The sequence below is a fragment of the Alligator sinensis genome, unplaced genomic scaffold (genome assembly GCF_000455745.1).
Source record: "Alligator sinensis unplaced genomic scaffold, ASM45574v1 scaffold203_1, whole genome shotgun sequence".
Classification (NCBI taxonomy): domain Eukaryota; kingdom Metazoa; phylum Chordata; order Crocodylia; family Alligatoridae; genus Alligator; species Alligator sinensis.
Genome location: NW_005841949.1, coordinates 2,652,136 through 2,664,406, shown reverse-complemented (window position 1 = coordinate 2,664,406; position 12,271 = coordinate 2,652,136). Strand labels below are relative to the sequence as shown.

At 49.9% G+C, this 12,271-nt stretch overlaps 1 protein-coding gene across 6 annotated transcripts in view; it reads left to right on the top strand.

Moving 5' to 3' along the window:
- Positions 1-12,271, top strand: part of NDRG4 (NDRG family member 4) — an 83,292-nt gene that overhangs the window by 16,819 nt on the left and 54,202 nt on the right. For all 6 annotated transcript variants that reach the window (XM_006020197.3, XM_025199791.1, XM_006020198.3 and 3 more), the window contains exons 2-3: positions 4,984-5,075; positions 10,228-10,272. In XM_006020197.3, coding sequence (XP_006020259.1) covers positions 5,007-5,075; positions 10,228-10,272 — 114 coding nt within the window. In that variant the 5' untranslated portion in view covers positions 4,984-5,006. The remainder of the gene's footprint in view (positions 1-4,983; positions 5,076-10,227; positions 10,273-12,271) is intronic.

Below are 12,271 nucleotides of genomic sequence, written 5' to 3'. Positions count from 1 at the left end.
AGTGCAGAGTTGTGCCCCTTGCTGCTGCTGGCTGAGCAGGGGATGCCTTGCCATGGTGGTGCAGGGTTCCCAGTGGTGGCATCGAGCTTCCCCACTCGGTTCTGTTCTGCCCTGCCACACTGGGTCCCTCCCGCTGGGCCACAGAGGTGCCAGGGGGAGGGCAGCAGGACAGGGAGCCCGAGCTCACAGCCAGCAGTTTTCACATGCCCCTCTTTTTTCCCCACCTCCCTCCCCCCATGGGCTCTGTACTGGCTGTGCTGCCTGTGGCGGGGCTGGGCTCTGTGCTCTATGGCAGCATCCACCTCCTCCCACAGACGGCATCCGGGGCTCAGGCACTGCCGTGCAGGGCAAGGGGCTGGGGACCCAGGTTCCTGGTCACGTAGCCCTGGCAGCTGGTGGCTCCCTCCCGCAGTGCTAGGGAGGTAGGGGGCTGTGAGTGGAGAGTGAGGGGCAGTAGTAGGGGCAAGGCACTGGCATATCAGGGCTGCTCAGTGCCACAAAGCAGCAGGGGAAAGAGCTGCAGCTGGACTCAAAATCCCAAAATCAAACACCAGCATTTATCAGTATTTAGAATTTATTTTGTTACAGTGATTGAGGCACTGGTAGGCTTCCAAACTTCTTTAAAATTGTAAATATATCAAAATATTGTGTTCAGCTGGTGTGTGTATATGTGTGTGTATGTATATGGCATTTCATTTTACTTGCGAAAAACATGGAATTGGGGGGTTTTAATCAGAGAATCTTCAAAGTGCCCCCCGTCAGAGAATTTGCGATTTTTAAACGGAGAAAACCAGGATCTCTGACTATAGCAGCAACCCTGTTTAGTGGGTGCAGAAATTAAAAAAAAAAAAAAAAAAAAAAAAAAAAAGAAGCCTCCTGACCCATGTGATCTAGTTAGTTTCCTGTCCCCACATTTTGCCATTTGCAAAGATCATCAGTACAGGGGCATCCAGTAGGAGGATTTGCCCTTTTGTGTAGATTCAGCTTTGTTATTGCTGGAGCACACACATTGTGTCATGGGAGCAACAGGTATCAGTGTCCACTCCTCCCCACTCACATCAGCTGCTTGGGGTTTTCCTGATTTCTGCTGTCTCCTGAAGCAGCGTTACTTACTCATCAAATATGTCTGCAGCTTCTAAGCCTGGCTTGGAAAGTAGCCCCTTATGTGGCTTTGATAAAGAGACATAGTAAAAGATACCTCTTCTCTCGGCTCTTGGATGGCACTCTCCTCCAGCCAGACGCAGGACCAAAGTCAGACCTGGCCCACGACTGCTGACTTCACTGGATTTGCGCCTGCTTCCAGCTCTGAGAGCTCTGGATTTTGTCCCATTGCCCATGACTTCTTTCCTGCTCCCAGTCCTGGGCCTCTCTTGAGAGATGTCACCAGTCACACTCAATAGGATAGATGGGGACAGGTCGATGGGGACAGCTCTCCAATAGGGGCAGGACAGTGACTGCACTGACACTAATCCTCCTGAGATGCATAGGAAAGTTACACTAGTGTAAACAGAGGTGTATGTTTAAACCACTAGAGTAAATTCACATGGGGAGAATTTTTGGTATAAAACTACACTAAGAAGCCATGTCCAGATGAGTGTGGCCGTGCTTATACTACACATTTAGCTGTTCTCTGCACTTCAAGGGAGCATAGTGGGGGTAGGGGGGTGTTATGATCCAAGGGTCAAAAAACCTTCCCCCCCCAAAAAAAGTTGAGTGGTGCACGTGGGGGCAGCATGAGGCACTCAGAACTAGCATCTGGCCGGCTGGAGCCATACCCCGGCTGCTGGCCAGGCTCCAAGCAGCAGGATCACTGCTGCTGCAGTCCTGGGAGTCTGCTAGGACCCCAGATAAGGCTGCTGGGTAACCTGCCACATGCCAGAGAGCGTGTGGTACGTATGTTCCCTGGGGACAACTAGCGGCGGCCCAGGTGTGCCACTGCTAGTTGTCCCCTGGGAACCAAACGTCCACGTTTAGATGTGTTCAGAGTGTCCACACAGGAACTTGAACTGGTATAACTACAGCAGTTAAAATACACTGGTACAACTATACATATAGAAAGTAGGGTAGATTTATCCCCTATAGACTAACCAAAGTAGCTATATATGTATTACAAGCTTTTGTGAGCTGAAACTCACTACATCAGATGCTGTGAAACTATACATAGCAGATCCAGGAAAGGGATTGTGGAGGGTGCAGTTGCATCCCCCCTTCAACTCCCCCTGATTGCGCTGCTGCAGCTATGACAGTATTACTGGTAAAGATTTCCTATGTAACTAATCCCTTAAGACCCTGCCATATGCTTCCAAAGGAGATAGCTCTGCCAGATCCATTGCCCAGCCTGGACCTGGTGACAAAGCAAGACTTGTATAGTCATCTTGCCCTTCCAAGAAGCTTGAGACTAGTGAGAAGGATGGTTTCTGTAGCAGATTCAGAGTGGAAATGCTGTCTTCTGCTCTATGCTCATTCCCCAGGGCAGCCCATCGATGAGCTAATGAGTCTGGTGCAGAAATACAATGGAAAGTTAATGAGCAAATGCCCCATAATCCCAAACAAGGGCACCATGCCTTAAACAAAGAGACTGTCGCTGCCCTGCCCAGTAACCCACTGTCTGCTGCAAATTAGTTAATTAATCTTTCCTGTCTGACGCCTCTCCAGGGAAGTAAGAGAGAGTAAAAGCTGGTGGCTGGTTGGGCCTTGTCTGTGCACGGAGCATGTTGAATATATAGCAGTGCAGACACTTAGCAGCCTCCTTGGGTTTTGCGTGGAGGCAGAGGTGGGCTGTGAAATCCCCTGCCAAGGCAGTGCTCTGAGCTTGGGCTAAATTTGGGGCCAGTCAGGCATTTTCTGACAACAGAGTTTCTCTCTGCAAAGTATTGATTCCATCAAAACGGTAGTTATTTGTGGTTGCAAAGAAAGCTTTTGTCAGGAAAGGTTTCTTCACTCTGGCATGGAGTCTCTGAGGGGTGTATTTCAGTGAGTCATGTACTCTCTTGGGAAGTGGGAGGCTAAAGATGAAGCCCCTGGTCTACCTTGAATCTCTGTTTCTCCTACCTGGTCTGCACTCTAACTTCCAGGTTTCTGTGGGAAGTGGAACACTGTCTCCAGCTCTAGTGGTGGTGCCCCTGAGGAAGAAGCTTGTGTGATTGAACCTGAGGCTTTCTTAGCTAGAGGTTTGGCTCAGTGTTTTATGTGGTGATCAGGGTGACAGGTGACTTCTCTCTTGGGAACCACCAGACTTGGCCCTGCCCTCCACTGTGTGCAGTGGCATCTTGGGCCTGTCAGATGTCCCAACCAAAGCAGGAGTAGCCCTTAGAGGGGACACCTCCGTGGTCCTTCCATATGGAGTGTTTTTCCATCTGTCTGCTGTGAACCAGGCTCTCAAGGCAGTGCAAGGGGTGCTATGCTGCAGGATGCAGGAATGACCTCTGAAGTTGCATGTAGTCACAATTCTGTGTGACTCTTTCAGGGCATTACCCTGAAATGCCAGCACGGATCGTGCACATACTGCATCCCTGTCGGTGGCTACTGTCTCCTTTACATCAGTCATAAACAGTTATGCAGGGCTGAGACATCAGTCGTAAACAGTTACACGGGGCTGAGCTGAGCTTGCCAGAGGTGGCTGTGTTTCGGCAATGGGTTGCAGTGACTGGTTTGCAAACAGCTTGGGGAAGGAAGTGCTGTGTGCAGCTGAGATAGGAAGCTCAAGACTGGCAACCTCTCCTTAACTTGGTGATGCTCAGAGCACAGCTTCCAAGCCACGGTACTTTCACCACCTTTCCCTGAAGCTGGCATCAAAGCTTTCCTTTCCCTGCTTGTGCAGGGCTGCAATGCTGAATAATGCAATGCATGTGCTGTCTGTCCCTGTCAACTGTGGTCCAAGTCCTTACTTGTCCCAGTAGGAGCAGGAGTAGATGCTTGTAGAGACTATTGTGGCTCCTGGATTATCACTGACCACCCACCTGACTCCTGAGCTGGTCAGGACTGAGTGGGTTTGTGCTGCCTGTGCTGCCTCTGCTGAGTAGGACCGCTACTAACCCCAAGTCCTACCTGCTCAGTCCTATTCCATAGGCACCCAGGCCCAGCTGTTAGGCAGAGGAGGGGGCTTAGTCGGTTTCTGAATGCACATCTTTAGAGCTGCTCTCAGGATCCTGTCTTGGGGGAGCCCAAGTGTGGTGTTGGGGTGTGTGCTCAAGCTGTCTAATTGCTGAGTTTAAGCACATGGAGTGGGAGTGAATGTGCAGGGCCTGATGCCCAGCAGGGAGCTGGTGTTCATGTGGGCAGCATCGCTACCTTAAGTCTTTCTTTTCTCAGGTGCTACACAGAAAGAGCCCCCTTCACTTCCCCTGTCTCCCATTACTAAGATCTTTTGCACAGTGTAAATCTGTTTACTCAGTAAACAAAAGAGCAGGACCTTGTTGAAGAAGAGGTTGTTCTTTTGTTCATAGTGTGACCAATGCCCAACATGATGGGCTCCTGGTCTACAGATAAGGCCTCTAGCTACTCCTGCAATACAAACAGTAAATGGCCCTGCTGACTGACATGGCAATGGGTCTAAAGGTTACTGCTACCCAGCAGCTTGTGGGATGGGGCTAGCCACTAATCTGAGAGAGGTAGGCTAAGAAAGTGAAACTCCTGTGGTCTCCTGGCTCACCCAGAGCTCAGGCTTTGCTCAGTGAGGTCAGAAACCTTCCAGGGCAGTGCAAGGCTGCTTAAAACCTGCAGTTGGGAGCCAGGCAAGGTCAGCAGTTACATATGGTTCATACTCCCAACCAGCGCATCTGGCATTTTACCTGAGCTTCCCACTCACCTGCGAGGCTAAGTCAAGCTACATATCCCTGGAGAGTGGGGGAAGCTAAGCAGGTTGCTTCCCTATGCAGCTGTCCTCTGCTGCTCCATCCCTGAGCTCAGGTTGAAGGGTTCTGCGGTCCCAACAGGCTGGATGCCAGGGCACTGATGTATGTACTGTGTTTTGTCCCCTTGCAGGGCTTTTGCTCCAGGAAGTGACCATGGCAGGTCTGCATGAGCTGCGATTCACCGAGGAGAAGCCGCTGCTGCGTGGGCAGGACACTGAGCTGGTGAGTGGGTTGTCTTCCTCTCCCCTCTGTCATTGTCTGACCTACACCCTCACCCCTTCCAGTCAGTGGTGCTAAGCAAGCAGGGAAACACTGGGGTTGTGGACTGCAGGGAGTGGCTATATACCTTGCTTTGTCTTTGTCTAAGTGTGATGCCTGCACATAGCAGTCCTGGGTGCAGCTGAACTGCCTGAGTGCCTGTAGTGTACGGCCTTATGCATGAGCATGGTCCTACTCAGCCCATTGCGAGAGATAAAGAACCTACTACTGCTGCTAGCTAGGAGAGCTCTCCTGTAGCTCAGATGCAAGCAATTGAGTTCTGTGTGGGTGGGTGGGTGTGTGTGCAACTCCGAATCAATGGGTGTCCATGTCGCACACCATATCCTGTTGTAATCGTGACTGCTCCAATGTATTCTGGGACACCCTGATACCCCACTTGCAAAGTGCCCAGCACTGTTACTGGGAACAGGGGCCTTTGGCTGATTCAGAACCCAGCATACATGCTTGGGTAGCACCTTGAACCTCTGAGCTAATGTTGCAATACGGGTCTGTACTGGAAAGAAACTGCAGGGCATTGGACTAATGCAACTGGGCCTTAGCTGAAGATTGGTTTCAAGGTACTTCATCTTCCTGGCTTGGACAGCACCTGCAGACACTAGGAGCCTCTGCCTGCCTGAGCTGCCACTCCAGAATCATCCCCTATCTGCTTTGTGAGCAGCAAGAGTGACATCTTGTGGCTAAATGCTGAGCCTGTATCATCCAAAAGGAGGAGTATCTGGTACAACTGGTCTGTGCTCAGCGATTGAGCACCTACCTATTCTTGGTGCCTTCCCTGCCCACCTGGGTGTGGCTCCAAGCCTGGGTCTTTGAAATGATGGGAGAGTGCCCAGCTGGGCAGTAGGCTCTGAAGTGACAAATGATGCATGATGGGTGTGATCTAGCTACCCCAGGCCCTCCCTTCCACCCAGCCATAGCAGCCTTGATTCCATTCGGTGTCTCAGTGGTGATCCAGACTCAGTCAGAGGGGTGATGCATGGTGACCCATCCACCCTGCTTATCCTTTGCCTTCCTTTGTGAGAGCAAGGGTGATGGTTGTAGCCGTGCTGGTGTAAGGACATAGGCAGACAAGGTTCTTTGGGTAAATGATCTTTTAGTAGACCAACTAAATAGTTGGAAACTATTAAAAGACCAGCTAAATAGTTGGTCTTTAATAAATAGTTGGTCTTTTATTAGACCAACTAAATAGTTGGAAAAATTTGTTCTTTGCAAGCTTTCAGGCACAAACACCCTTCTTCAGGCATAGGGAGCAAAGCACTAATCACAGGGACTTGAGTTCCCGTTCCCTTTCCCTGAAATCAGACCGTGGGGGTTGAAACTCAAAACCTCAGTGTGGCACCCTTTGTGTAATAGCTGAGTGGGAGGAAAGTAACGTCTGGAACCAGACAGACACTGCTTTGTCTGGGACTAGAGAAGGAGCAGGGAGGAGTCTGGGGAGTGTCTATAATGGAGATTAGCCAGCTGATTTCTTTGTGCAGGCTGTTTAGGGTGGGATGGGCAGATGGCCAGAAGAACCCAGTGTTGCACAGATCATGTCTCAAACAAGAGACATCTTGGGGCACAACACACAGGCCCTGCACTCATCTAACTGTATGGTTCCTTTGTGGGCTGATCTACTGCCCAGGTAGGCTCTTGGAAATCGGAACTTCCTGGCATTTTAGGTTCCCAGTGTCAGGATGTTGAACATGACCCTGCCACCTTTTGTGGTGGAGACTTGCTCTGTGGGGATCCATCACAAGGAGGTGGTACGCTGCCCACTTCAGGAGGGCACTGGAAATCATAGAGCTACAGAAGAATAGGGATGGAAGGGAGGTCTAGTCCAAGTTCTTGCCTGAAGCAGGATCTTCCCTGTCCAAATCATCCTGTACAAATCCTTGTCTTACCTATTGCTAAAACTTCAGTTCATCCTAACACAGCCACAAAGCAAAACACACTAACCTGCCACAGGGAAAGGAGGTGGATAGTATCTTGCTACTGCAGGGGTTAAAATATATTTGAGAAGTCCAAGGAAGAGGACCTTGACCCTCTGATACAGAGGCAGGAAAAACTCCCACAGTCTGTACCAAGCTGACAGTGGGGCAAAATTCCTTTCTGACCCTAAATTTTGGTGCTTGGTCTGACCTTCAGCAGAGGGGCAAGATCCTCTAGCTAGGAATTTCTGGGTTTTGGTTCCTGCAGAAGCATTGGCAGACCTCAGTCAAAATCCCCAACTGTTGCTGTATCCAACACCCAATGCTTCTGAGGAAAGCAAAAAAAAAAACCCCAACCTTGATGTGGAGCAACTGGAGTCAAAAAGCAGCAAAGCCCAGAAGCATGGGAAATACCATAACACAGAATAGCCATAGCTACACCTAGATCATCCCTGACCAATGCTTATCCAACCACTTCTTGAACAGCTCCAATGATGGAGAGTCAACAACTTCCCTAGAGAATCTGTTCCATTGCCTCATTGTTCCAATAGTGAAGAAGTTTGTCCTGATATCCAGTATAACCTACTTTATCTTCTAAGAGAAAAATTCTGGCCACATGCCCTTGGCCAAGAGGTGCTGTATTTCAGGGTCTACAAGGGCATGTGGTCTTCAAATTGTTCTCGGATCCTTTGCAACCTGGAACCATCACTACTTTCAGTCAATTGGATCCAATTTGCTTCTAGCCCCTTTTCCCTTTTGGATGTGTGGGCTTGAGGATGTGTGGGCTTGATTCATATCAGCCTTCCCCCTTGTGCAATTGCTTCTACCTGTGAGCTTCTGATGTTCTGATTGCTGCTGCTTTCCCAGGTAAAACTGGTTATGCAGGGATGGGGTAGTGAAGAATGCCCCTATGGTGCAGGAACAGTTGGATCAGCCGTTTTGGACCTGACCCTTTTCCAGCCATTTTGGGCCTATCTCTTCTGCAGCAGAAATATGGTCTGCATGATTTTTCAATGTGGTCTTCTGAAATCGGGGAAGAGAATTTCTATTCCACAGGAAATCCTGACATTTCAAAATTGTTCTTCATTCTGACTTAGGCAACAAGTCAAAATCTCAGGTTCTTTTTATGGAATAGAAATTGCAAACTGTTTCAGTGTGGAATATTTTTGAAACATTGTTTTTAAACATTTCATTTGGCTCTGCTTTGTGTTCTGTGGAAATCTTTCCATCCAGGGAAGGATGCAATGGACAGCACTTGGGATTCTGACTGTTCAGGAGCAACACTTGGGATTCTGACTGTTGTGTTGGAGCAGGTGAGGGGACAAGGTCCCCTGTCGAAGGGATCAGCACAGTTCCTACTTTGAATTAGTCCATGTCGGAGTTCCCTCTCCTGGATTTTCTGAGCTCTCTCTCCTCTTTCTTTTGCTGGTTGCCTGTGCCCCTGAGCCTGACTGTCTGTACCCATGTTCCCAGGCAGACCTACCATTCAGTTCTGTATCTTGTATGTGGACCTTTTGTCAATAATGGATGACATGGCATGACAAGGAGACATAGCTCCCACAGGAGAAACCCAACTAGGGTGGCATCTCTTCTGGCTGCATCTAGAAGCTGCTTTGGAGACATGCGCGCACACACACACAGGTGCACACATACAGACGCATCTAAAAGTGGGCAAGTGCCCAGGTGCTGGAGTATAGGGGAGAGAATACAGAACATGGGCATGCATGTTCAAGATACTGCTGTTCAAATGCAGACACATGGATTGTGTGTGTGCCAGGTTACCACTATAGAGACCTAAGTGTGTGAAACACTTGTATAACTTCTGGGTGGGAAGGTGTGCAAATACTGAAACACTGCTGTATGGATGCAAGCTCATGGAATATGTATGTCCCCTGCTTTGTGTGTGTGTTTGTGTGCACACGTGTGCATGTGTGTTTTACTATTTATTATCTCTCACAATACAAGAACCTAGGCGTCATAAAATGAAATTAGCAGGCAGTAAGTTTAAAACCAGCAAAAGGAAGTTCTTTTTCACACTGCGTGTCATTAAAGTGTGGAATTCCTTGCCACCAGGTGTGTGTGTGTATGCGTGGATGCATGCATATACTAGAGGTCTCCCTTTGTGTCAGATGATATGAGGGTCTGAGAGAAGGACACCTAGAGAGTTTTAACTCAAGGCTCAAATCTCTAGTTCAGTCCTGGTGTTGAGACATGGCATCCATCACCATGACTATACAGGGTGACATTTATGCACAGCTGCCAGCCCTTCTAAAGTGGAATGGGCCAGAGGCAGCAACCTGGGTCCCAGGAGGTAGAGGCAATGCGAGTGGGATTCAGCGTAAATGCACCCTTGGGCTATGGGTGTGTCTGTCAGTCTCTTTCATCTGTGTGTTGGCCATGGGTTCCCTTTCTCCCTTCCTTGCCCCCTCCCTCTCGTTCCTACCCTCTTTCTGGTGGCAATGATCTTTACACTCCATGCCATGCTGCTCGGCCAAGCCCTGCTTGTGAATGTGGTGTCTTGTGTGGAGATGCTGTGTACCTCCCTCTGCTGCCCATTCAGTTATGCCCCTCTTCTCTCCCAAGGCTTCTCAGTTGAGATGTCTACTCTCTGTCTCTCTGCTGCTCCCAGTTCCAAGTAGTCTCTTTCCTGGGGAGCCCAAGCTCCTTCCCAGCTCATCTCAGTCTATTTATTAACTTATTCTCTGGGGGAGTAATGGACTCACGTTCCCTGTGTCAGAGTGCAGAATCTTGCTAATCTGGACTGGCTGTCACAGACTCGGACAGCGTTGGTTTGATACCGGAGGCTGTCCCTGACAGGCGGTGTCCTTCTGTTGCACTACAGGGGTGTAACAGGAAGCATATGGGAATAAACCAGCTGGGAGACCCTCCAACTCATGGAGCAGTCTCCCGCCTTGAGCAGAGAGAGCTTTGTGGCTTGAGAGATGAAACCTTGGAGAACACAATGCAGGGAACACCTCACAGCTCCCCTGCTCAATGTCTCTGGTCCCAGTCCAAGTATCCCTCTTTCTGGGGTCTAGTGAGGCGGGGGACATATGGACACTTGGGGGTTCCCCAGAGCTTCTGCTATAAGGAGCTGGGAAGAGGAGGTAACAAGGTGTAGGGAGCTGCTGCTCCACCTTGGGGCCTGTGCAAGCTCTAATGTCTCTCTGCGGTGTTTTCTCTTCCAGGAGAACTCGGATGCCTTCCTTTCAGCAGTGGACACAGACTGGAAGGTAGGACCCCTTCTCAGCGCTTGGCCTCTTCCCTGGGCCCTTCTCTTGGCTGGCAGGGGCTGGTCATTCTCTTGTAGAGAATGGGGAGGTTGGTGATTTGCCTCAGGGCCGCCCTGCCCCTGGCCTCCCTCCTCCCCCACTTGCTGCCATGCTCTGATCCTCTGGGTTAAGGAAAGGACAGGCTACATCAAGACAGCAGCCATTTGTGTCACTCTTGCCATACAAGTAGTGGGTGCTCCCTCCCTGTGAGGAGTTGGCAGGTCACCCACTCTGCAAGCCTGAATGTGGACAGGTCTGAGATGCTGAAGGAGACGCAATGGCTTAGGGGATCCACCCAGGACATCAGTGACTGGCTTGGGGGCCTGCATCTTCTCTAGCCTAGTACTTTTGCAGTCCCTGCTGAGGCCTCAGCACTTCTAGCTCTCACTAGAACTAGACCTGCCAGTTTCAGAGCAGCTGCATCACTCCGTGCTACTGGAATGAGTCAGCGTGTCTGTATTTGTGTCACTGTCCATTTGTGGAGGGAACTAGAACTGTTGTGTTCTGTAGTGTAAGCCCTGTACTGCTAACCTGTAATGGAGATTTTCCATGAGATCAAGTGGCAGAGATTGACAAGTTCTAACACCTGTCACTGTGATGATCCTGGTGGCAGGCATATGCGGTGTAGTGTCAGCAAAAATAGTAAATGGTTTTGAGTGTACTACACATTAAGCTTATCCCCCTATCCCAAACAGCATGGATTGGGATTTCTGCACCCCCCCCATTCAAAATGCAGCCACCTCTGGGGTGCTTCATGGCAGCAGTCTTATGTCAATACAATAGTGTAGTGCAGGGAGTGTGAAGATGTTCAAGTGGCTTCCAGAAGATCCTAACCTTCATCAAAATCCTGCATCCACTTGCAGAAAATTAATGGGGCCAAATGCAGTCCTTGCATTAGTGGGTGACACTCTGCTGCTGTTTCTTGTGTCCCCGGTGTCCTTTGACACACGACTGGTGTCAGTGAGTCTCAAGCTTCCTTCAGGGGATGCACTAGAGAATCTTCCCTGGTATCCCTCCCTCTCTCCTGTGGTAGTATGGGATGCTGGATTATACCTAGCATAATTTTTACCCGTACCAATACTATTGAGGATATCTTTGTCCTCTCCTGTATGATTCACAGGTCTGTCAGCATCAACTGCCCCAGCAGGTGGCATAGTGAGGTCTGGTTCAGGCACAGTAGCTGGGGTAGGAGATCATAACTATCACAGTACCTGGTCTCCCAGGAGGGGTGCGTAGGGGACAGCACGACATGGCCAACTGACACAAGCTCTCTTTTCCTAGTCTCTGGGGCTAAAAACAGACAACTGATTTGATTTGCATCAAAGCCTCTTGTGCCACGTCAAATCCAGACCTTACAGACAGCCAAGTTCAGTGTCCTGCATTAGGTACCTGTGAATTATTTGGATTAACACTTTTTCTCAGAACAATCTCAGCTAATTCGATTTAATTGCCATATAAGTCTAGCGTGCACCTGGCTGTGCTGTCTGTTTTGGTGCGAGTAGTATCCCAGCCTAATCCAGCCTGCATCAAACTGGCTGCCTGGGTTTAGCCTGGGGTAACAGGGCTCCCCATAATCATCAAATGAACTACTTGGGGCCTGGAGACCACAGCTCACCATCCAGCCGCTTTTTTGAGGAGACTCTAGAGAGCTCTACAAATTGTGGCAGCCTCTCGGGGACCTCATAGCCACTCCAGCACTGGCCGGCTCCAGCAGGAGGCGCTGCAGGCACTGAGACAGAAGCCTCCCCCACTCCCCAACCCTCAGGGGTGCTGTAGGGAGGTGAAGGGCCCCTGTTGTTAAAACAGGTGATCTCATCCAATAAAAAGCAAGCTGACTTTCAGAAATAGCTGCTGTTTCCATGGTGATGGTTGCCCAGGCAACTCCATCCTTGCTTTTCTGCCTGTATATCTCAAAGCCTACTGAGCTGTCTCCCCTTTGACAGCTCCCCCTCCCCTGCCT